Source organism: Bufo gargarizans, chromosome 1, assembly GCF_014858855.1.
Source record: "Bufo gargarizans isolate SCDJY-AF-19 chromosome 1, ASM1485885v1, whole genome shotgun sequence".
Classification (NCBI taxonomy): Eukaryota; Metazoa; Chordata; class Amphibia; order Anura; family Bufonidae; genus Bufo; species Bufo gargarizans.
Window position 1 is genome coordinate 433,794,669 of NC_058080.1, and position 22,321 is coordinate 433,816,989.

Consider the following 22,321-nt stretch of genomic DNA (forward strand, 5'->3'; position numbering starts at 1 on the left):
AATGTGTTTTGGGGTGTATTTTTACATATACCCATGCTGGGTGAGAGAAATATCTCTGTAAATTGCCAACTTTGTATACATTTTTTTTTTAAGTTGTCATTTACAGATATTTCTCTCACCCAGCATGGGTATATGTAAAAATACACCCCAAAACACATTGCCCTACTTCTTCTGAGTACAGCGATACCACATGTGTGACACTTTTTTGCAGCCTGTAATTTTCCTGTAGGGTCTATGACCAGTCTGCCCCTGGCGGAAACTATATAGAGAGGTAGGAGAGCACGTGAACAATAACCAGAATCAGAAGGATACTCCCTTAGCAAAAATTTCACCATGGCACATCAGGCTGTGGGAGATTTATGGAGATTGAGTTGGAGCTCAGACGAGGTGACTGGAACAAAAGGCTGCTTCAAAGAGACACATGGTGGATTTTTCAGTTGACAAAATCTACTGTACACCTACTGGTCTCAACAAGCACCTAAAATTTGAGTAAATGAGTACACCCTCATTCCTGTTAACCACTTCAACCCCCCTAGCTGAAACACCCTTAAAGGGAACCTGTCACCGGGATTTTGTGTATAGGGTTGAGGACATGGGTTGTTAGATGGCCGCTAGCACATCCGCAATATCCAGTCCCCATAGCTCTGTGTGCTTTTATTGTGTCAAAAAAACGATTTGCTACATATGCAAATTAACCTGAGATGAGTCCTGTCCCTGACTCATCTCACGTACAGGACTCATCTCAGGTTCATTTGCATATGAATCAAAACTTTTTTTGACACAATAAAAGCACACAGAGCTATGGGGACTGGGTATTGCGGATGTGCTAGCGGTCATCTAGCAACCCATGTCCTCAGCTCTATACACAAAATCCCGGTGACAGGTTCCCTTTAATGACCAGGCCACTTTTTACACTTCTGCACTACACTACTTTCACCGTTTATTGCTCGGTCATGCAACTTACCATCCTAATGAATTTTACCTCCTTTTCTTCTCACTAATAGAGCTTTCAGTTGGTGGTATTTCATTGCTGCTGACATTTTAACTTTTATTGTTATTAATCGAAATTTAACTATTTTTTTGCAAAAAAAAAGACATTTTTCACTTTCAGTTGTAAAATTTTGCAAAAAAAACGACATCCATATATACATTTTTCGCAAAATTTATTGTTCTACATGTCTTTGATAAAAAAAAATGTTTGGGTAAAAAAAAAAAATGGTTTGGGTACAAGTTATAGCGTTTACAAACTATGGTACAAAAATGTGAATTTCCGCATTTTGAAGCAGCTCTGACTTTCTGAGCACCTGTCATGTTTCCTGAGGTTCTACAATGGCCAGACAGTACAAACACCCCACAAATGACCCCATTTCGGAAAATAGACACCCTAAGGTATTCACTGATGGGCATAGTGAGTTCATAGAACTTTTTATTTTTTGTCACAAGTTAGCGGAAAATGATGATTTTTTTTTTTTTCTTACAAAGTCTCATATTCCACTAACTTGTGACAAAAAATAAAAACTTCCATGAACTCACTATGCCCATCACGAAATACCTTGGGGTGTCTTCTTTCCAAAATGGGGTCACTTGTGGGGTAGTTATACTGCCCTGGCATTTTAGGGGCCCAAATGCGTGCAAAGTAGTTTGAAATCAAAATCTGTAAAAAATGACCGGTGAAATCCGAAAGGTGCTCTTTGGAATGTGGGCCCCTTTGCCCACCTAGGCTGCAAAAAAGTGTCACACATCTGGTATCGCCGTACTCAGGAGAAGTTGGGGAAAGTGTTTTGGGGTGTCATTTTACATATACCCATGCTGGGTGAGAGAAATATCTTGGCAAAAGACAACTTTTCCCACTTTCTTTTTATACAAAGTTGGCATTTGACCAAGATATTTATCTCACCCAGCATGGGTATATGTAAAATGACACCCCAAAACACATTCCCCAACTTCTCCTGAGTACGGCGATACCAGATGTGTGACACTTTTTTGCAGCCTAGGTGGGCAAAGGGGCCCACATTCCAAAGAGCACCTTTAGGATTTCACCGGCCATTTTTTACAGATTTTGATTTCAAACTACTTCGCACACATTAGGGCCCCTAAATTGCCAGGGCAGTATAACTACCCCACAAGTGACCCCATTTTGGAAAGAAGACACCCCAAGGTATTCCGTGAGGGGCATGGCGAGTTCCTAGAATCTTTTATTTTTTGTCACAAGTTAGTGGAATATGAGACTTTGTAAGAAAAAAAAAAAAAAAAAAATCATCATTTTCCGCTAACTTGTGACAAAAAAATCTAAAAATTCCAGGAACTCGCCATGCCCCTTACGGAATACCTTGGGGTGTCTTCTTTCCAAAATGGGGTCACTTGTGGGGTAGTTATACTGCCCTGGCATTCTAGGGGCCCTAATGTGTGGTAAGTAGTTTGAAATCAAAATGTGTAAAAAATGGCCTGTGAAATCCTAAAGGTGCTTTTTGGAATGTGTGCCCCTTTGCCCACCTAGGCGGCAAAAAAGTGTCACACGTGGTATCGCCGTACTCAGGAGAAGTTGGGGAATGTGTTTTGGGGTGTCATTTTACATATACCCATGCTGGGTGAGAGAAATATCTTGGCAAAAGACAACTTTTCCCATTTTTTTATACAAAGTTGGCATTTGACCAAGATATTTATCTCACCCAGCATGGGTATATGTAAAATTACACCCCAAAACACATTCCCCAACTTCTCCCGAGTACGGCGATACCACATGTGTGACACTTTTTTGCAGCCTAGATGCGCAAAGCGGCCCAAATTCCTTTTAGGAGGGCATTTTTAGACATTTGGATCCCAGACTTCTTCTCACGCTTTCGGGCCCCTAAAATGCCAGGGCAGTATAAATACCCAACATGTGACCCCATTTTGGAAAGAAGACACCCCAAGGTATTCAATGAGGGGCATGGCGAGTTCATAGAATTTTTTTTTTTTCTGGCACAAGTTAGCGGAAATTGATTTTTTATTTTTATTTTCTCACAAAGTCTCTCTTTCCGCTAATTTGGGACAAAAATTTCAATCTTTCATGGACTCAATATGCCCCTCAGCGAATACCTTGGGGTGTCTTCTTTCCGAAATAGGGTCACATGTGGGGTATTTATACTGCCCTGGCATTTTAGGGGCCCTAAAGCGTGAGAAGAAGTCTGGAATATAAATGTCTAAAAAATTTTACGCATTTGGATTCCGTGAGGGGTATGGCGAGTTCATGTGAGATTTTATTTTTTGACACAAGTTAGTGGAATATGAGCCTTTTTTTTCTTACAAAAACAATTTCCGCTAACTTGGGCCAAAAAAATGTCTGAATGGAGCCTCACAGGGGAGTCTATATGTGGTGATCACCCCCCTGTCATTGATCACCCCCCCGTAAGGCTCCATTCAGACTTACGTATGTGTTTTGCGGATCCGATCCATGTATCCGTGGATCCGTAAAAAACATACGGACGTCTGAATGGAGCCTTACAGGGGGGTGATCAATGACAGGGGGGTGATCAGGGAGTCTATATGGGTGAACACCCCCCTGTAAGGCTCCATTCAGACGTCCGTATGCGTTTTGCGGATCTGATCCATGTATCCGTGGATCCGTAAAAATCATACGGACGTCTGAATGGAGCCTTACAGGGGGGTGATCCATGACAGGGGGGTGATCAGGGAGTCTGTATGGGGTTAATAAGGGGTTAATAAAAGACAGGGGGAGGGGGTTGAGTGTAGTGGTGTTTGGTGCTACTTATTACTGAGCTGCTTTGTGTCCTCTGGTGGTCGATCCAAGCAAAAGGGACCACCAGAGGACCAGGTAGCAGGTATATTAGACGCTGTTATCAAAACAGCATCTAATATACCTGTTAGGGGTTAAAAAAATCGCATCTCCAGCTTGCCAGCGAACGATCGCCGCTGGTAGGCTGGAGATCCACTCACTTACCTTCTGATCCTTTGAACGCGCGTGCCTGTGTGCGCGCGTACACAGGAAATCTCGCGTCTCGCGAGATGACGCGTATATGCGTGACTGTGCGCAGAGCTGCCGCCTCCGGACCGCGATCCTGTGTTAGGCGGTCCGGAGGCGGTTAATATCATCGCTTGTCCTATGTCAATACTCTGTGTCTGCCGTTCCATTAAATTCTATAGGATTGCAAGCGCTGTAACATAGTGGCTGGTAAAGTACTGGGGGGGGTTTATATCTCACCCAGAAAGCTCAGATGAGTGAGGTAAAATAATTCAAGAAAGGTGGGTTGTGCAAGAAAGTGGTCACTTTTCTTGCTGAGTGAGCTGCGAGGAGCTTGGGGTTAAGCTGCAGATTTCTGTGAAAATAATAAGAGAGTCTTTACTTCTCCATTTACAGTCAGGTCCATAAATATTGGGACATCAACACAATTCTAAAATCTTTGGCTCTATACACCACCACAATGGATTTGAAATGAAACGAACAAGATGTGCTTTAACTGCAGACTGTCCGCTTTAATTTAAGGGTATTTACATCCAAATCAGGTGAACGGTGTAGGAATTACAACAGTTTCCATATGTGCCTCCCACTTGTTAAGGGACCAAAATAAATCAAACTTTCACTTTTTAATACTTGGTTGCAAATCCTTTGCAGTCAATTACAGCCTGAAGTCTGGAATTCATAGACATCACCAGACGCTGGGTTTCATCCCTGGTGATGCTCTGCCAGGCCTCTACTGCAACTGTCTTCAGTTCCTGCTTGTTCTTGGGGCATTTTCCCTTCAGTTTTGTCCTCAGCAAGTGAAATGCATGCTCAATCGGATTCAGGTCAGGTGATTGACTTGGCCATTGCATAACATTCCACTTCTTTCCATTAAAAAACTCTTTGGTTTCTTTTGCAGTATGCTTTGGGTCATTGTCCATCTGCACTGTAAAGCGCCGTCCAATGAGTACTGAAGCATTTGGCTGAATATGAGCAGATAATATTGTCTGAAACACTTCAGAATTCATCCTGCTGCTTTTGTCAGCAGTCACATCATCAATAAATACAAGAGAACCAGTTCCATTGGCAGCCATACATGCCCACGCCATGACACTATCACCACCATGCTTCACTGATGAGGTGGTATGCTTAGGATCATGAGCAGTTCCTTTCCTTCTCCATACTCTTCTCTTCCCATCACTCTGGTACAAGTTGATCTTGGTCTCATCTGTCCATAGGATGTTGTTCCAGACCTGTGAAGGCTTTTTTAGATGTCGTTTGGCAAACTCTAATCTGGCCTTCCTGTTTTGGAGGCTCACCAATGTTTTACATCTTGTATTGAACCCTCTGTATTCACTCTGGTAAAGTCTTCTCTTGATTGTTGACTTTGACGCACATACACCTACCTCCTGGAGAGTGTTCTTGATCTAGCCAACAGTTGTGAAGGGTGTTTTCTTCACCAGGGAAAGAATTCTTCGGTCATTCACCACAGTTGTTTTCCGTGGTCTACCGGGTCTTTTGGTGTTGCTGAGCTCACCGATGCGTTCCTTCTTTTTAAGAATGTTCCAAGAAGTTGTTTTGGCCACGTCTAATGTTTTTGCTATTTCTCTGATGGGTTTGTTTTGTTTTTTCAGCCTAATGATGGCTTGCTTCACTGATAGTAACAGCTCTTTGGATCTCATCTTGAGAGTTGACAGCAACAGATTCCAAATGCAAATAGCACATTTGAAATTAACTCTGGACCTTTTATCTGCTCATTGTAATTGGGATAATGAGGGAATAACACACACCTGGCCATGGAGCAGCTGAGAAGCCAATTGTCCCATTACTTTTGGTTCCTTAACAAGTGGGAGGCACATATGCAAACTGATTTAATTCCTACACCGTTCACCTGATCTGGATGGAAATACCCTAAAATTAAAGCTGCCAGTTTGCAGTTAAAGCACATTCGTTTAATTTCAAATCTATTGTGGGTGGTGTATAGAGCCAAAAATTTTAGAATTGTGTTAATGTCCCAATATTTATGGACCTGACTGTATTCCACTGGATTTCCAGTGCCACTGCTTCAGTCTTCTCTGTTGGTCTCCATTTATGTGGCTGCAGCAGTGACCTGCCTAGGTGACTATTGCAGTCAAGTTACTAGTCTCAGCAATATATGGCAAGAGACCAATGAGGCCAGTGATTGGCTGCAGCTGTCATTTGAGTATGCACCACAAGTAAACAGAGACCAGAAGATGATCCACTGCAGTAACACTAAAAAAGCCATGGGAGTAAACTGGTACGTAGTGCCTTTTAAGTGGCCACCTCATGCAATATTATGGCCACCTCTGAACCTCCCTTTAATCCATGGGAAGAGGAAAATAATGTCTAAGGGCTCATTTGCCCATTTTTGTGCAGGGATTTCCACGCTGAAAACTGCATGTAATCTGCCTTCCAGTCCTTGCTGCCACCCACGTCCACACGGCAAGTGTTTGCATGAGGACTATTTGGGGCTAAACCCACGACATGCAAATGCCAAACTGTGGCAGAATCCAGCACAGATAGTCTAAATCAGTGCTAAATGTATCATAGTGGCTGATGCTGGATAACACATCTGTCTCACCTTTACAGAGGCTATTCTAAATTAATACCACCTATTAGTCGGCTTACTTTCCGGCAGAACCTCGGTGCAGACTGTTGCATCTTAAGCCACAACCTTTCCGGTGAATCCAAACTCACTTTCTGTGAATTTACGTCCATTGATGAGCACAGAGGGTAAAAGTGTCTAACATACTTAAAAAATGTGCAAGTCCTTGGCGCCAAATTTTAGTGGATAATGTCCACCGATGAGTGCTATATTTACACAGTATTTTACCTGAAGTTGTGAGTTCATGAGCATAAATTCCCTCTGATTCTTCATGTTTTCATCCATAGCTCTAGAGAAAAAGGACCCCATTTCTAGAAGGAGATACACAAACATTAGGAAGTTCGATATGTTTTTCTCAAAAATCAGCAATAAAGTAAAGTGCAGAAAACCACTATAATTGTCAGCTGCTACTCTTATATAATCTACTGTACCTATATGGTAGATATAAAGCCTTGTCAACAGAGGTCAAAATTATTACTACAACTGTCTCAACAGAATCTCGTTCTGCTCTTCTGCTGTCTGCAGAGTCCATTCCACCAAAATGCACTGCCTCACGCTTCATGCACAAGGCCGGGTCCGTATTTTGGTCAGCAAACAGATCCGCAAAATACAGATACCTTCTGTGTGCACTCTGCATTTTCTCACTTCCATCAATAGAAATGACTATTCTCATGTACAATACAGACCAGAGTAGGATATGTCCTATAATTTGTGGAACAGCCACACCGATTCAATAAAAATCTGGATGTGTGCACGACCTCATAGAAATGAAAGGGTCAGCGTGCATCCACTAAACATCCGGATAGTACATGGATGGAAATTGTCCGCCGTGAATGGTGAGATCTGCAATAAAACCGCATCAAATTTGCAACAAAAAACACAATTAGAAATTGTGGCTTTTACTGTGGCTTGGCTGGAGAAACGCAAAGAAATCCACACCGAACATTGTGCGCATCTTCTGCGTGTTCACCCGCAGCCATGTGCAGGTACCCTAACAGTTTTGCCAAGCTTTGCTTGGGTTTTGGGAAAAGGACCTATGGTAGCAGTTCAGCTCTGTAGAAGATAAAAATATAGACCTGGTCTTGTTTCAAAGCTGGCAATCTAAGTCTTAAAGCAAGGGGGTCATTTAGAAAGACCGGCGTTTTACGCTGGTCTTTTACTTCCCTTTCGCACTGGATTTGGTGGCGGAAGATGCGCCTAATTTACGAGAAGGCGTGCACCTTGTCTTAAATTAGGCGCAACTTCAGCAGTCCATGCGCCTGGTAGAATAACTGGACTAGCCCCTGGCTAAAGTAGTTTTTCACCAACATTTATAGCTGCTTCAAGGTAGGGGTGGGCGATATGGCCTAAAATCTATATTGCAATATAATTTTAAGCATGTGCGATATGCGATATACAGGGTGGGCTATTTATATGGATACACCTTAATAAAATGGGAATGGTTGGTGATATTAACTTCCTGTTTGTGGCACATTAGTATATCTGAGGGGGGAAACTTTTCAAGTTAGGTGGTGACCATGGCAGCCATTTTGAAGTCGGCCATTTTGAATCGATCTTTTGTTTTTTCAATAGGAAGAGGGTCATCAAACTTATTGGGAATTTCACAAGAAAAACAATGGTGTGCTTGGTTTTAACGTAACTTTATTCTTTCATGAGTTATTTACAAGTTTCTGACCACTTATAAAATGTGTTCAATGTACTGCCCATTGTATTGGATTGTCAATGCAACCCTCTTTACACACTGATAGCAACACCGCAGGAGAAATGCTAGCACAGGCTTCCAGTATGCCTAGTTTCAGGTGCTGCACATCTCGTATCTTCAGGGTGAATAGGACTTTACACTCTCCCTGCTGCCCTGTGTTTGTGCACACAATAGCAGGGAGCTGACCATGGCAGCCAGCCTCGTATGTGCCCCCCAGCCTCTGATCAGCCCCCAGCCTCTGATCCGACCCCAGCCTCTCATCAGCCCCCTCTGGTAACTCAAACCCACCCCCCCCCCTCCCCAGTATTAATCATTGGTGGCAGTGGCCACAGGGTCCCCCTCCTCCCCCCCCATCATTGGTGGCAGTGGGCAGTGCGCCCCCCTCCCTCCCCAGTATTGATCATTGGTGGCAGGGGCCCCCTTCCCTCCCACATCATTGGTGGCAGCAGCAGTTCCGATCGGAGTCCCAGCAGTGTAATGCTGGGGCTCCGATCGGTTACCATGGCAGCCAGGCTGCTACTGAAGTCCTGGCTGCCATGGTATGTCAGTGAGCAGCATTATACTCACGTGCGCCGTGGCCACCGGGCGCTCCTTCTTCTGTCTGTGCGGCGCATTGCTAATGCTTATAGCTCACGTGCGCCGTGGCCGCCGGGCGCTCCTTCTTCTATCTGTGCGGCGCATTGCTAATGCTTATAGCATTAGCAATGCGCCGCACAGACCTATGAGAAGAAGGAGCGCCCGGCGGCCACGGCGCACGTAAGCTATAAGCATTAGCAATGCGCCATACAGACAGAAGAAGGAGCGCCCGGTGTAGCGATTTACACCGACGGCCACGGTGCACGCGAGTATAATGCTGCTCACTGACATAACATGGCAGCCAGGATTTCAGTAGCGTCCTGGCTGCCATGGTAACCGATCGGAGCCCCAGTATTACACTGCTGGGACTCCGATCGGAACTGCCGCTCCGTGGTCATATCGCAGTCTGGTGATATGCACAAAATCCATATCGTGGCACAAATTTATATTGCATATCGCCTATACCGCCCACCCCAACTTCCAGGCGTAAATTTATTTAGATTTGTCAGGGCCAAAGGCCCTGCCACAGTTTCGCATATGGAGCACAAGCATTATGTGTCAAACACAGCCATGGGCGTTAAAAACTTTATGCAACATTTTTGGAGTGACAACAGCTGAAAGTGAAAACAGGTTTCAGCCGCTTTCACTTCTGACTCAATTACTAAATGCTATATCTCCTGATGTAGAAGAGATAATGCTGTTATCTTTTTTTAACACCCTTCAGGACCCTGCCATTTTTCACCTTAAGGACCAGGCCATTTTAAGCAAATCTGACATGTGTCACTTTATGTGGTGATAACTTTAAAACGCTTTTACTTATCCAGGTCATTCTGAGATTGTTTTCTCGTCACGTATTGTACTTCATGACAGTGGTAAATTTGAGTCAAAATATTTTATTTTTATTCATAAAAAAATACCAAATTTACAAAACAAAATTCTCTACTTTTATGATAGTAATACATCCAAAAATAGTTATTGCTTTACATTCCCCATATGTCTACTTCATGTTTGGATCAATTTGAAAATTATTTATTAATTTTTTTTTTGGGGGGGGGGGGGAACGGGACGTTAGAAGGCTTAGAAGTTTAGAAGCAAATCTTAAAATTTTTATGAAAATTTCCCCAAAACAATTTTTTAAGGACCAGTTCAGTTATGAAGTCACTTTCTGGGGCTTACATATTAGAAACCACCCACGAATCACCCAATTTTAGAAACTACACCCCTCAAGCTATTCAAAACTGATTTTACAAACTTTGCTAACCCTTTAGGTGCCCCATGAGAATTAAAGGAAACTGGTAATTAAATTTCAAAATGTCACTTTTTTTTTTTTTAGCAGATTTTACATTTTAATCTATTTTTTTCTGCAACACATCAAACTCAAACAAAACTCAAAATCTATTACCCTGAATCTGGAGTTTACATAAACACCCCATATGTGCTCAAAAACGCATGTATGGGCACACAGCAAGCTTTAGAGTGGAAGGAGCACCATATGGCTCTTGGAGAGCGGATTTACCTGGAATGGTAATTGGGCGCTATGTCGCATATGAAGACCCTGAGGTGGCCCTACAGGGGAAACCCAAAAAAAGTGACTCCATTTTGGAAACTACACTCCTCAAGGAATCTTTCAAGGTGTGTAGTGAGCACTTTGACCTCAAAAGGTGTTTCCTAGAATTAAGAAACACTTGGCAGTGAAAATGAAAAATTGCATTTTTCTTTCACTAAAAAGTTACTTTACACCCACATTTTTTACTTTCCCAAAGGGTAACAGGACAAAATGCACCCCACATTTGTTTCCCATTTCACCCCATATGTGCTCAAAAAAATGATGTATGGGTGCACAGCAGGCTTTTGTCACGGTCAGAGATATAAAGGGGAAGCAGCTAGGCCAGGATACCGAAATCAGGGAGCAGCTCACCTCCTAAAGAGTCCCTAATCCTCACCCTAACTCCTGACCGTATGAGCGGACCTGGTTGGTAGGACGGCTCATACCCAGGATACCTAGGACCCAGACAAGGAGCATAACTCCAGCACACACCAAGGCTGGAGTACAACTAACTCCTGGTCAAAGGCTACAGGAATAAGAAGCACCTAGAGACCACACCCAATCAGGGGGTTAACCCTTACAGAACCAGACAGGGGAAGGCTACAACTTAAAGGGGAAGTGCACACACAAGCATACGAAACCACACAGAAACTGGGAAGACCTTGATGACCACAAGGGTGGCCCTCACTGGACAGATGGTAAAGCCAAGAGCAGTGAACCACCAGCACACACCAAGCCTGGAGGAACACTGAGCTACAGGCTTCCAGCAGAAGCTAAATAGCCCAAAGCGACCACACCCAATCAGTGGGTTAACCCTTACAGCACCAGACAGGGGCAGGCTACAACTTAAAGGGGAAGTGCACACACCAGCCACCACGTTGCCACCGGCAACAGCATGCGTGGCAACCATGTCACGGTGCACACAGCCAAAGCCAAGACACTGTCACCACATGCCATAACAGCAACACGTTGCCACCGGCAATAGCATGCGTGGCAACCATGTCACGGCGCACACAGCCGAAGCCGAGACACTGCCACATGCTATAACAGCAACACGTTGTCACCGGCATCCGCAAGCATGGCACAAGTGTCACGGCACACACAGCAAAGGCCGTGACAGCTTCAGAGTGGAAGGAGCACCATATGGCTTTAGGAGAGCAGATTTACTGTAGCTGGAATTGTAATTGAGAGCTATGTCGCATATGAAAACAGGGGAAACCCCCAAAAAATGACCCCATTTTGGAAACTACACCCCTTAAGGAATCTTTCAAGGTGTGTAGTGAGCACTTTGACCTCAAAGGTGTTTCCTAGAATTAAGAAACACTTGGCAGTGAAAATGAAAAATTGCATTTTTTTCACAAAAAAGTTGCTTTACACCCACATGTTTCACTTTCCCAAAGGGTTACAGGACAAAATGCACCCCACATTTTTTTCCCCATTTCCTCCCGAATACCGCAACACACCATATATGCTCAAAAAATGATGTATTGGCGCACAGCAGGGCTTTAGAGTCAAACAGCAAAATATGGATTTTGCTGACCTGAATTGGCAGACATTGATTTTAGGTGCCATGTCGGATTTAAAAAAATCCTGAGGTCTCCAAAAATTAAAAACCCCGAGAAGTGACCCCATTCGGGAAAGTGCACCCCCGTACGAACGGTGGAAAGGGTACTTTTCAGGAAACAGGTGTTTCGCAGAAGGCAGAAAAACTTGTTAAAGGATTTCAAAGCACACAAAATGAAAAATTACTAGCAGACCCCAATGTTTTACTTTCACAAGGGGTTAAAAAAGAAAATGCACCCCAGTATGTGTTCCCCATTTTCTCCCCATTTAGGAAACATTACATATGTGCTTGTAGCCTGCTGTATGGGTGCACAGCAGAGCTCTAGCGGCAAATTGCAAAATATGGTTACACAGACATGAATTTTAGGTGCCATGTCGCATGTTAAAAAATTCCTGAGGTCCCCATAAATTAAAAACCTCAATGAGTGACCCGATTTTGGAAAGAGCACCCCCATATGAACATTTTAAGGGGTGGAAAGGGCACTTTTGACCTAACAGGTGTTTCACAGAAATGAATATTTAGTGGTTGGTGAAAAGTGGATCTGGAAGCTATGCGGACTAAATCAGAGATATAAGGTGGTAAAACTACAGGGTACATCATGGATGAAATTAATACTCCATGGATGTGTGGTCGATTTTAAAACACTCCTGGCATGCACAGGCCAGGTTTTTTTAGGGCAGGTTTTGCAGTGGTAAATAGTGTCTTTCCTTATCCACCTATTGGAACACACCCTGCATCTTTTTTGGGTATTTCCCTTCCTTGCTGTCTAGGGAACTGAACATGGAAAATGTTGCCCTGGTTCAACACGGGCACCATGACTTCCTGAAGTACTGGGACCCTCCCCGGCCTGGCTTTGAAAAATTAGGGCCTTGATAACCACCTCTTGGAACTGAAAGTTCCTGTGTGGCCTGCAGATTTAAATAGCACGTACGCATTGCACATTGCCATCTGTACAATGTGTATGGACAGCTTTTTGTTACACACTTGTTTTTCGTGTGGCACTGTAGGGCTTCAGAAGTTGATCTAAAAGATCCGCCCCTCCCATGTGCCTGTTATAGTCCAGGATACAAACTGGTTTGGGGTAGTGGTTGTGGTAGCAGGGTAGCTGGCGTTACTGTGAATGGTGGTCAGTACAAGGACGTCCCTCTTGTTCTTGTTCTTAACCACCAGCATGTTCTCATGGCGGAGAGCCCTACTTTCACCCATTCTCAGTGGTTGCCTTACCAGGGATCTAGGGAGGCCTTTCTGACTTTTGCTCACTGTGCCGCAAGCCACAGTACCTCTGGCAGTTAGGGACATGAATAGGGGTATGCTGATATAATAGTTATCCACATAGAGGTGGTAACCCTTACCCAGCAGTCCCACACGATCTTCCCTCTAACTCCTAGGATGGGGGGGCATTCTGGGGGTTCTATCCGGGAATCTTTCTCTTCGAAAATGCAGAATTTGTGGGTGTACTCGGATCTACTCACAGAGTTTGTATATTTTTTATGCCATACCTTGCCTTTTTGCTAGGCAGGTATTGGCGGAATCTAATCCTCCCTTTGAAAAGCAATAGGGACTCATCTACACAGATATTTTTATCTAGGTTGTACACCTCAGCAAACTTGGTGTTAAAGTGGTCAATAACAGGCCTAACCTTGAACAGACGGTCAAATGTTGGGTCGTTTTGGGGTGGGCACTGTGCATTGTCGTTGTAGTGTAGGAATTATATCAAATCGCTTCCGGGTCATGGTCTTACTGTAAATTGGAGTCTGGTAGAAAATGTCCGAACTCCAATATTGTCTAACGTTTGGCTTCTTTACAGCGCCCATATGCACCACGAGTCCCCAAAACGTCATCATCTCTGCTGCACTTACTGGGGTCCAACCTACGGGCCACCATTAAATTTACTAAATCTTCAGAGAAGATTTTGAAAAAATCTAGTTCAGTGAAGCCCGCTGTCTAGCTACATTCCAGAGCTGCCCTCAAAATCCGGAATTTGGGCTGATAATCGTCAGGGGGTGGGGTCCATATGGGCTCACTCTGGGGGGCTGCCTCAGCTGTTGTTCTGGGGCGCCTTCCAGAGGGTCCCTCATCCACAGATGTGGATGAGGGAGGGGTAGAGGAAAGTGGCATCCTCTTCTCCCTCACTGGCAGACTCAGTATCGGTGGCAAGCATGGCATATGCCTCTTCAGCTGAGTAAACTTATTGGGATGGACGGGCCATTTTTATTTTATTGGGGTGTGATGTATGAAATGTGTAAACCTTTATTTAGTGTGAGGGGTGTGTATGTTGTGTTTTCACACGTGAAGGGGCTTGTAATAAATCTGAAATATAGATAAAAGGAGTAGAGAAAAAAAAAAAGTAAAAAAATAAATAAAAAAATGGCAGGATGCACGCACAAAGATGTTGTGTGCGTGCAAAAATCTACACTAACACTACCTAACTAAAATTGATTTCTATATATGTATATGGAGATTTATATATATTGTGGGGTTTCGCTCTGGTAGATAGGGTAAGCGGGTGCAATACAGAGGCAAAATACAAGTTCTTAACTCAAAACGTCAGTGTTTGCAGTCCTGGTGTTAATTCACACACAATGGAAAGTTCATATAACACAAGTCACCTTGCTGGCAGTTCTACCTCCAGTAGTCCACAGCAGGCTTTAGGGGGCCTGTTTCCCCAGCTTGCAGCTCTCAGCCCTCCAGCACAGCACAAAGCCTCAGATCCCCAAAACAGAGACATCTCTGCCGAGCCCAGCTGCCTATTTAAGGACAGCCAGGTGCTGCCAAAACCCGGAACGGCACTTAAACTTTGGTCCTTTGGTCCGGTATTTAACCTCACCTGGCTGGAAACCAGCCCAGCCGCACATGCTGGGAGGAAAATACCTGCCTTGCCAGACACAACCCCTCACTGTGCCACAATATATATAACTAACTACACGGAAAAAAAAAAATCTGCACAGTAAATAGATGTTTCTGATCAGCCCTCAGCAGGTGCAGGACGCACGTACACAGATAATATGTGTGTGAAAAAAATCTACACTAAGGCCTCATGCACACGACAGAAAAATTGGTGCAGAGCTGGAAAATTGTAAAAAAAAAAAAAAAAAACACCAAAAAAGTGCACGGACCAAATGGCGTCTGTAAAAAAAGGACGGGGGGCAGGAAGGGACAAGGATGGAGGGTGGTTTAGGGATCTGGAACAGCTGCAGCAATCAGTGCAGCAATTCCAGATGATGTTGTTCTTTTCTTCTTTCAGCAGGAAAAACTCAAATCGCAGTGGTGGTGCACAAGTCCCAGCAAGCCAACAAGCAGCACAGAACCTCTCTGCATATAGTCACCAGCTAGAATGGCTGCATGCAGGGAGGCTTAGCCCTTTCCTGTGCAGCTATAGCGCTGCCATTGGCTGGAGTATTGGTCCAGCCAATCGCAGCGCTGGCAGGGGACGCCAAACACTGACCTCGGAGGAGACCAGTGCTGACTAGTTCAGCACTGGTCACCTCCCCATGACCACCCCCCGACCCGCCCCACAGCTTCCTTCTGCTTCTGGCGCTGCAATGTGCCGGTCTTTATTGACCGGCCAATAGCAGCGCTTGGAGCTGCAGGAGGGCGGAAAGACACCATGCTGCCCTTACCCAGCATAGGATGCCTGCCGGTAAGAGCAGCCTTGGTGCCCCGATTACCCCGCGATCCTGCCCCAGCACCCGGCGGACCTTGCTCCGTACATGTAAGGTGCCGGTCCTGAAGTCACGTCCAGATGCGCCGTACATGTACGGCGTAGGTCCTCAAGGGGTTAAAGTTCAAATTACCAGATTTCAAACAAGAGCACAATATATGAAGGCTTAAAGGGGTTATCCTGCCACATATATTGATGACCTATCGTCAGGATAGGTCACTAATACCTTATCGGCGGGGGTCTGACACCCAGCAACCGCATCAAGCGCCAATATGATTTTTTTTTTTTTTACTGCTTTTGCACAATCATTTAAAGGGAGTCTGTCACCAGCATTTCACTTTTTTAACCCTTCCCACAGCTCCCTAGCATGCTTACAGTTAATAAAAACGTTACCTCTGGCATCAATCCTGGACTTATAGAACCATCAAAAACGATCTTTATAAGATATGCAAATGAGGACTCGCAAGTGCCCAGGGGCGGCGTAACACTCTTAGGTGCCCTGCTTGCTCAGCCTTTTCATTGTGTCCCCCCGCCCATCCTTTCCCTCTGACCGCCTTTCTACAAACTTTTTATTCTGCCGATATCCCGCGCCTGTGCACTCATTCCTTGTACGGCGTCACAGTAACTATTGTGCATGCGCCAGCTAACGACGCGAAAACACAACAAAGGAGGCGGTCCATCGGCACATGCGCATTAATTACTGTGATACCGTACAAGGAATTGGCATCGCAGTGCGCATACGCCGGCCAAAGGAATGAGTGCGCAGGCGCGGGATATCGGCAGAATAACAAGTTAGTAGAAAGGCAGTCAGAGGGAAAGGATGGGCGGGCGGAGGGTAGGAAGGGACGGGGGGACACAATGAAAAGGCTGAGCAAGCAGGGCACCTAAGAGAGCAACGCCGCCCCTGGGCACTTGCGAGCCCTCATTTGCATATCTTATAAAGATCGTTTTTGATGGTTCTATAAGTCCAGGATTGATGCCAGAGGTAACGTTTTTATTAACTGTAAGCATGCTAGGGAACTGTGGGAAGGGTTAAAAAAGTGAAATGCTGGTGACAGACTCCCTTTATAAAAAAAAGCCTGTCACCATATTGTGTATTATACCTGTCAGTATAAGGGCTCATGCACACAAATGTATTTTCTTTCCGTGTCTGTTCCCTTTTTTCCCTTTCCGTGTCTGGCATGAAATTTACCAAATCTTAACCTCCTCATATTGTACATAATCTACATTAAAAGAGTTGTCCTACCATAATGACCTATTGTCTATCTACAGGATCGGTGATAAATATCAGATTGCTGGGGTCTGACTGCTGGAACACCCACTGATCATGAAAAAGGGGTCCTGAGACATTCAGTTACATTACTACCAATCTATGTACACAAGGGTCTTAAGACCACGTTCCCTTGATCATGGGGGTCCCAGCAGTCAGACACTTATCACCTGTCGTGTCATAGCTGTTGGACCTTTTCACATTCCCTATCTTTAAGGCCCCTTTCACACGAGCGTGACGGATTGGCTCCGGATGCGTTCAGTGAAACTCACACCATTTCGCAAGCAAGTTCAGTCAGTTTTGTCTGAGATTGCGTTCAGTTGCTTGCGGATGCAATCTGTTTTTCACTGAATCCCCATTCACTTCTATGGGGCTGCGTGAAAAACGCTGAATATAGAACATGCTGCGATTTTCATGCAACACAGAACTGATGCGTGAAAAACAACGCACATGTACACAGACCCATTGAAATGAATAGGTCAGGATTTAGTGCTGGTGCTATGTGCTCACGTCACGCATTGCACCCGCGTGGAAAACTCGCTCGTGTGAAAGGGGCCTAAAAGTTTTCTTTGGGTGAATAAAATAAAAAATCTGGCCTAAAATATGTGTCAAACGAAAATAGAAATGTTCGCCTGTTAAAGGGCCTGTGTCCACTTTTCTAGTTATCCTCTATCCACAGATCGGGGATAACTAAGCGATCCGTGGTCTGAACGCTGGAGCCCCTACTGATCCCCCTTCATGATTGAGTGGCAGGTGGAGCATATGCCCTGCCTCTCCATCCATTCTCTATGGGGTCGCTGGAGATAGCAGAGTATAGCGCTGGCTATTTCCAGTGGTCCCAAAGAGAATTAATGGAGCAGCAGGTCGTATGTGTAGCCTGCCACACCATGAAAAAGGGGAAACAGGACTCGTTCCTGGGGTCAGTGGGGGTCGCAGAATCAGACCCCACTAATCATATAGTTATGCTCTATGGTGTGGAGAGGATAACTTGATAACCTGGACAACCCCTTTAAATCCTCCACCACTACACCACCAGTATCTCTTTACATGGCAGCAGTGATGCCTGTAAATACGGAATATCATCACTACCGCCATGTAAACCATACGTGTCAATACTGGAGAATGTGACGCACTGTGCAGAATTTTTCGGGCATAAGTCCAACCCCCTTTGCAGGTCATAACCTTTAATAAAGCCCAAGCAAAGGTGCTAGAGAGCAAAGGGCATAAACGGGGGGTCATAACTGAAGCAGAGGCATTAGGGTCGCCTGAGGCAGGGTTATAGTGGGGATCCTGGAGCAAGGGTAACTGGAGAAGAGACAATATTAGTGGTGCATTTAGAGCTGAGGCATTTATGGGGGTGAACCTAAAGCAGAGGCATTAGGGTCGCCTGAGGCAGGGTTATAGTGGGGATCCTGGAGCAAGGGTAACTGGAGAAGAGACAATATTAGTGGTGCATTTAGAGCTGAGGCATTTATGGGGGTGAACCTAAAGCAGAGGCATTAGGGTCGCCTGAGGCAGGGTTATAGTGGGAATCCTGGAGCAAGGGTAACTGGAGAAGAGACAATATTAGCGGTGCATTTAGAGCTGAGACATTTATGGGGGTGAACCTAAAGCAGAGACATTAGGGTCACCTGAGGCAGGGTAGTAGCGTGGATCCTGGAGCAAGGGTAACTGGAGAAGAGACAATATTAGCGGTGCATTTAGAGTGGGGGCATCTGGAGCTGAGGCATTTATGGAGGTGCACCTAAGGCAAAGGCATTAGGGTCGCCTGAGGCAGGGTAATAGTGGGGATCCTGGAGCAGAGGTATTAGGGGGCAACTGAAAAAAATACAATATTAGCGGTGAATTTAGAGTGGAGGCATTTGGGGGCATCTGGAGCTGTGGCACTAATGGGATTGCACCTAAAGCAGAGGCATTGGGGAGACCTTGTGCAGAGTCCCCCCAAAGCCACTCTGAACTCTGCAGAGAGCAGCACACATTCAAAGATCTAAGTCTACTATAAACAAATCCCCTATTTCCCCCTTACAGTCTCCTACAGCTCACTACTGTCACACATCTGGGAAATCAGCCCAGCACAGCAGAGGAGTCCTTCTCTCCAGCAGCCAGTTTTCTGACAGCAGGGAGAGCAGGAGAATGGCCAGACATGTTCTCTCCTCCTTCACTGACAGCAGCCCGGGAAATTTAGAAGATACTGTGTGATACTGCCACCTAGTGGCTACAATAATTATCTTTCCTGAGAAACAAGAGAAATAATTACTCCAACTTATCTCCAGGCGCAGGAGACTAGGGGCCCACCGAGGAATCCCCCGCCTGCCCAGTGGGCCAGTCTGAGCCTGCCTTGAGGGTACAACCAAACAGAATGGTTATTTCACAGTTGGGCTGTGGTTGATCAGTGATTGTGAGCAGCGTTGAGTAAACTTCTGTTTTCAAGTTCGGCGTACAAGGTTCGGGTAATCTAAGAATTCCGTTATGGATTCCGTTACCACGGACCATAACCCAAACCTTGTACGCCGGACTTGAAAACAGAAGTTCGCTCAACACTAATTGTGAGCCAAAACCAAGTGCTGATCAAAAACAAGGGTGCAAACCTTTCCCACTCACAATCACTGACCAAACACTGAAGTGTGAACTAGGCCTTAGATCTCTTTCACACAAACGATACAGATTGCGTCAGGATGCGTTCAGTGAAACTCACCATTTCACAAGCAAGTTCAGTCAGTTGTCTGCGATTGCTTTCATCGTTTCATTTTTTTCTGTGCGGGTGCAATCGGTTTTGATGTGTTTTTCATGTGCGCGAAAAAAACCTGAAGATTTACGAACATCTCCTAGCACTTCTATAGGTCCATGGCTGCATGAAAAATGCAGAATATAGAACATGCGATTCTCGCGCAACGCAGAACTGATGCGTTAAAAAAAAAAACGCTCATGTACACAGACCCATTGAAATAACTGGGTCAGGATTCAGTGCAGGTGCTATGCGCTCACTTTATGCATTGCACCCGTGCGGAAACCTCACTCGTGGGAAAGGGGCCTTAGAGCTGACACCTACTGCGGATGGTGTGAGCTCAGCTCCTAAACCCACACCAGCATAGCGTCATACATGGCAAGATACAGCGACCAAACATATACCAAAATTATACTCTTTAGGCTTTTTTCACACATCCATAGTGACATCCGTGACGAGATGGTCAGTAGGGTGGCCGGACAGTCCAGTTTTTAGACTCCTGGTCCTCCGTCCGGCGGAGAAGTCCTCCTTTTTTGTTGTTAACAGGGTGACGGGGAAGGCGGGTCTGCTGACTCTGCTCAGACATGGTCCCTTTAAGTAATTGGCAGGAGGCAGGGCCTGGCAGCACTGTGCGCTGACTTCGCAATGGTATCAGCGCTGCAGCTGCACCGGCCAGTTCTGGGAAGTCGGGAACAGAGGAGCAATGTCCGGGATGGGACCTCACCGATGCGGGCAGCCTGTAGAGAGGCGGTATGTGCAGCCAGGAGCAGAGCAGGTTTGTTTGGGAAGGCGCAGGAAGAGCTGCTGGGGGCGGCACCTGCACAGTGTAAACTTATCCAGGTGCCCATATTTACCCATAACGGGGGGCACCGCTCTGCCCCTGAGGCCATCGCCCCCTCTCCTCCATCCACACAACACCCCCAGTGTTTCAGACTCCCTCCTCACCTTCCTCTTCTTCATGGAGAGAACCCAGCCGGCGATGGGGGCATGGCGGGTCTTCACAGATGTGGGCGTAGTTTATTGGTTTTGGGGCATGGCCAGTGGCAACCCTAATGGTCAGAGGTTCTTCCATGAAGTTTCCAGAGCATCGCCTACCAATGATCCGTGAAAACCACTGACAGAACACGGATGACATGTGTGTTGTGTCCGCGGATTTCGTGAACCGTAGACTATGTGCGAGGGATCTGTAAGCCGTGATTCAGTGACATGTGGAAGAGGCCTTACGCTGAGTTTTATAGGCACCTCAGAAACATGTCAGGAGCATATCCTCACTTATTGGACATTTATGGGGTAACCCTAGCCTTACTCCCTCCAGGTGACTTCTAACACTTCAGCTCTCCACCCCTGCCCACCAGTATATTATAATCATACAGTAATGCGAGCAGGAGGACGCCGCAAAGGGTTAATTTACCGTGCCGAGCAGAGATTCTCGTGCTCCCTACAAGTGACTCTCAGGGCGAAGGAGAAAGGTCAGAGCCGCGCATTGTCGATGACAGGGCTCCTTAACCGTTTCTGCCCCGCCCTGGAACTGGAAGTAGACGCCTCAGAAGGCACATGAGCGCTTTACTCCGGCCGCGAAGGAGTTAACAGAAGGTGTTGCCGCGCTTACAGGCAGGGCGTGTCCGTGCAAGGTGGGCGGGCCAGGAACGACGGAGGCTTGCACCATAGTATGTTTATGGTTAACAGGTTGGAGCGACATCTACCGGTCAATTTCAGAAATTACAGCGCGTTTCCTCTTAGTCACATGACTGTAACGTGAGGGAGAAATCACGTGACTGGGAATCACTAGATTCGCTATGACAAAACGTAATTTCCTAGCTGGGAAGTGATGGCTCTTACTGTCAGTGATGTTACACAAACAATTTGGATTTGTTACATACCAGTGTGGGAAGAATTTTATCTTAGTCAGTTCCTGTAAGGCCAGTCACAACTTAAAGGGGTTCTGCAGTTTTTTTAAACTGATGATCTATCCTCTGGATAGATCATCAGCATCTGATCGGCGAGCCCGGGCCCTCAGCTGTTTGAGAAGGCAGTAGCGCCGCAGCCTTCTCGCTGTTGACCGCAGGCCCAGTGACGTCACGACTAGTATCAAGTATCAATGCCCTAGGCGGGGCTAAGCTCAGTTCACTTGATTGGAGTTTAGCCACGCCCAGGCCAGTGATACTAGTCGTGACGTCACTGGGCCTACGGTAAACAGCAAGAAGGCCGCGGTGCTACTGCCCACTCAAACAGCTGATCGGCGGGGGGCCCGGTTGTCTGACCCCCACCGATCAGATGCTGATGATCTATCTAGAGGTTTAAAAATGACTGGAGAACCCCTTTAAAAAATAAAATTACTTTAGGGCTCTTTCTTGAAACAGTTGTGGTTTTTTTTTGACATTTTTCAATTATTCATGGTTTCACCTACATACCCACATGAGCACTTTGTGGCATGAATTATCATTTTCATGAAGCATGTAAAACTTACTGATTAAAGGGTATTCCCATCTTAGACAATGGGGGCATATCGCTAGGATATGCCCCCATGGTCTGATAGGTGCGGGTCCCACCGCTGGGACCCGCACCTATATCGAGAATGGAGCGGGGAGCGCTGTGGCTGGAGGACCCCAGATTTCTTGGGGTCTGTCCACCACCAAGTGCTAATCCCGCCTCTCCCATAGAAGTGAATGCGAGCGTGCCGCGCATGCGCGGCCCATGCTCCCATTCATCTC

The 22,321-nt window shown here is 45.8% G+C and overlaps 1 protein-coding gene across 3 annotated transcripts in view; it reads right to left on the bottom strand.

The window, feature by feature from the left end:
* The window catches only part of PLGRKT (plasminogen receptor with a C-terminal lysine), a 97,353-nt gene extending 76,224 nt beyond the window's left edge, over nucleotides 1-21,129 (bottom strand). The window contains exons 1-2 of one of the 3 annotated variants that reach the window (XM_044286921.1): nucleotides 21,022-21,129; nucleotides 6,795-6,877 (exon numbers count right to left, since the gene is read on the bottom strand). In XM_044286921.1, coding sequence (XP_044142856.1) covers nucleotides 6,795-6,875 — 81 coding nt within the window. In that variant the 5' untranslated portion in view covers nucleotides 6,876-6,877; nucleotides 21,022-21,129. Of the gene's footprint in view, nucleotides 1-6,794; nucleotides 6,878-19,580; nucleotides 19,745-20,555; nucleotides 20,601-21,021 lie in introns of those variants that run through there. The other 2 variants (XM_044286913.1, XM_044286931.1) reach the window with 2 other exon arrangements.
* Nucleotides 21,130-22,321: the final 1,192 nt, after the last annotated feature.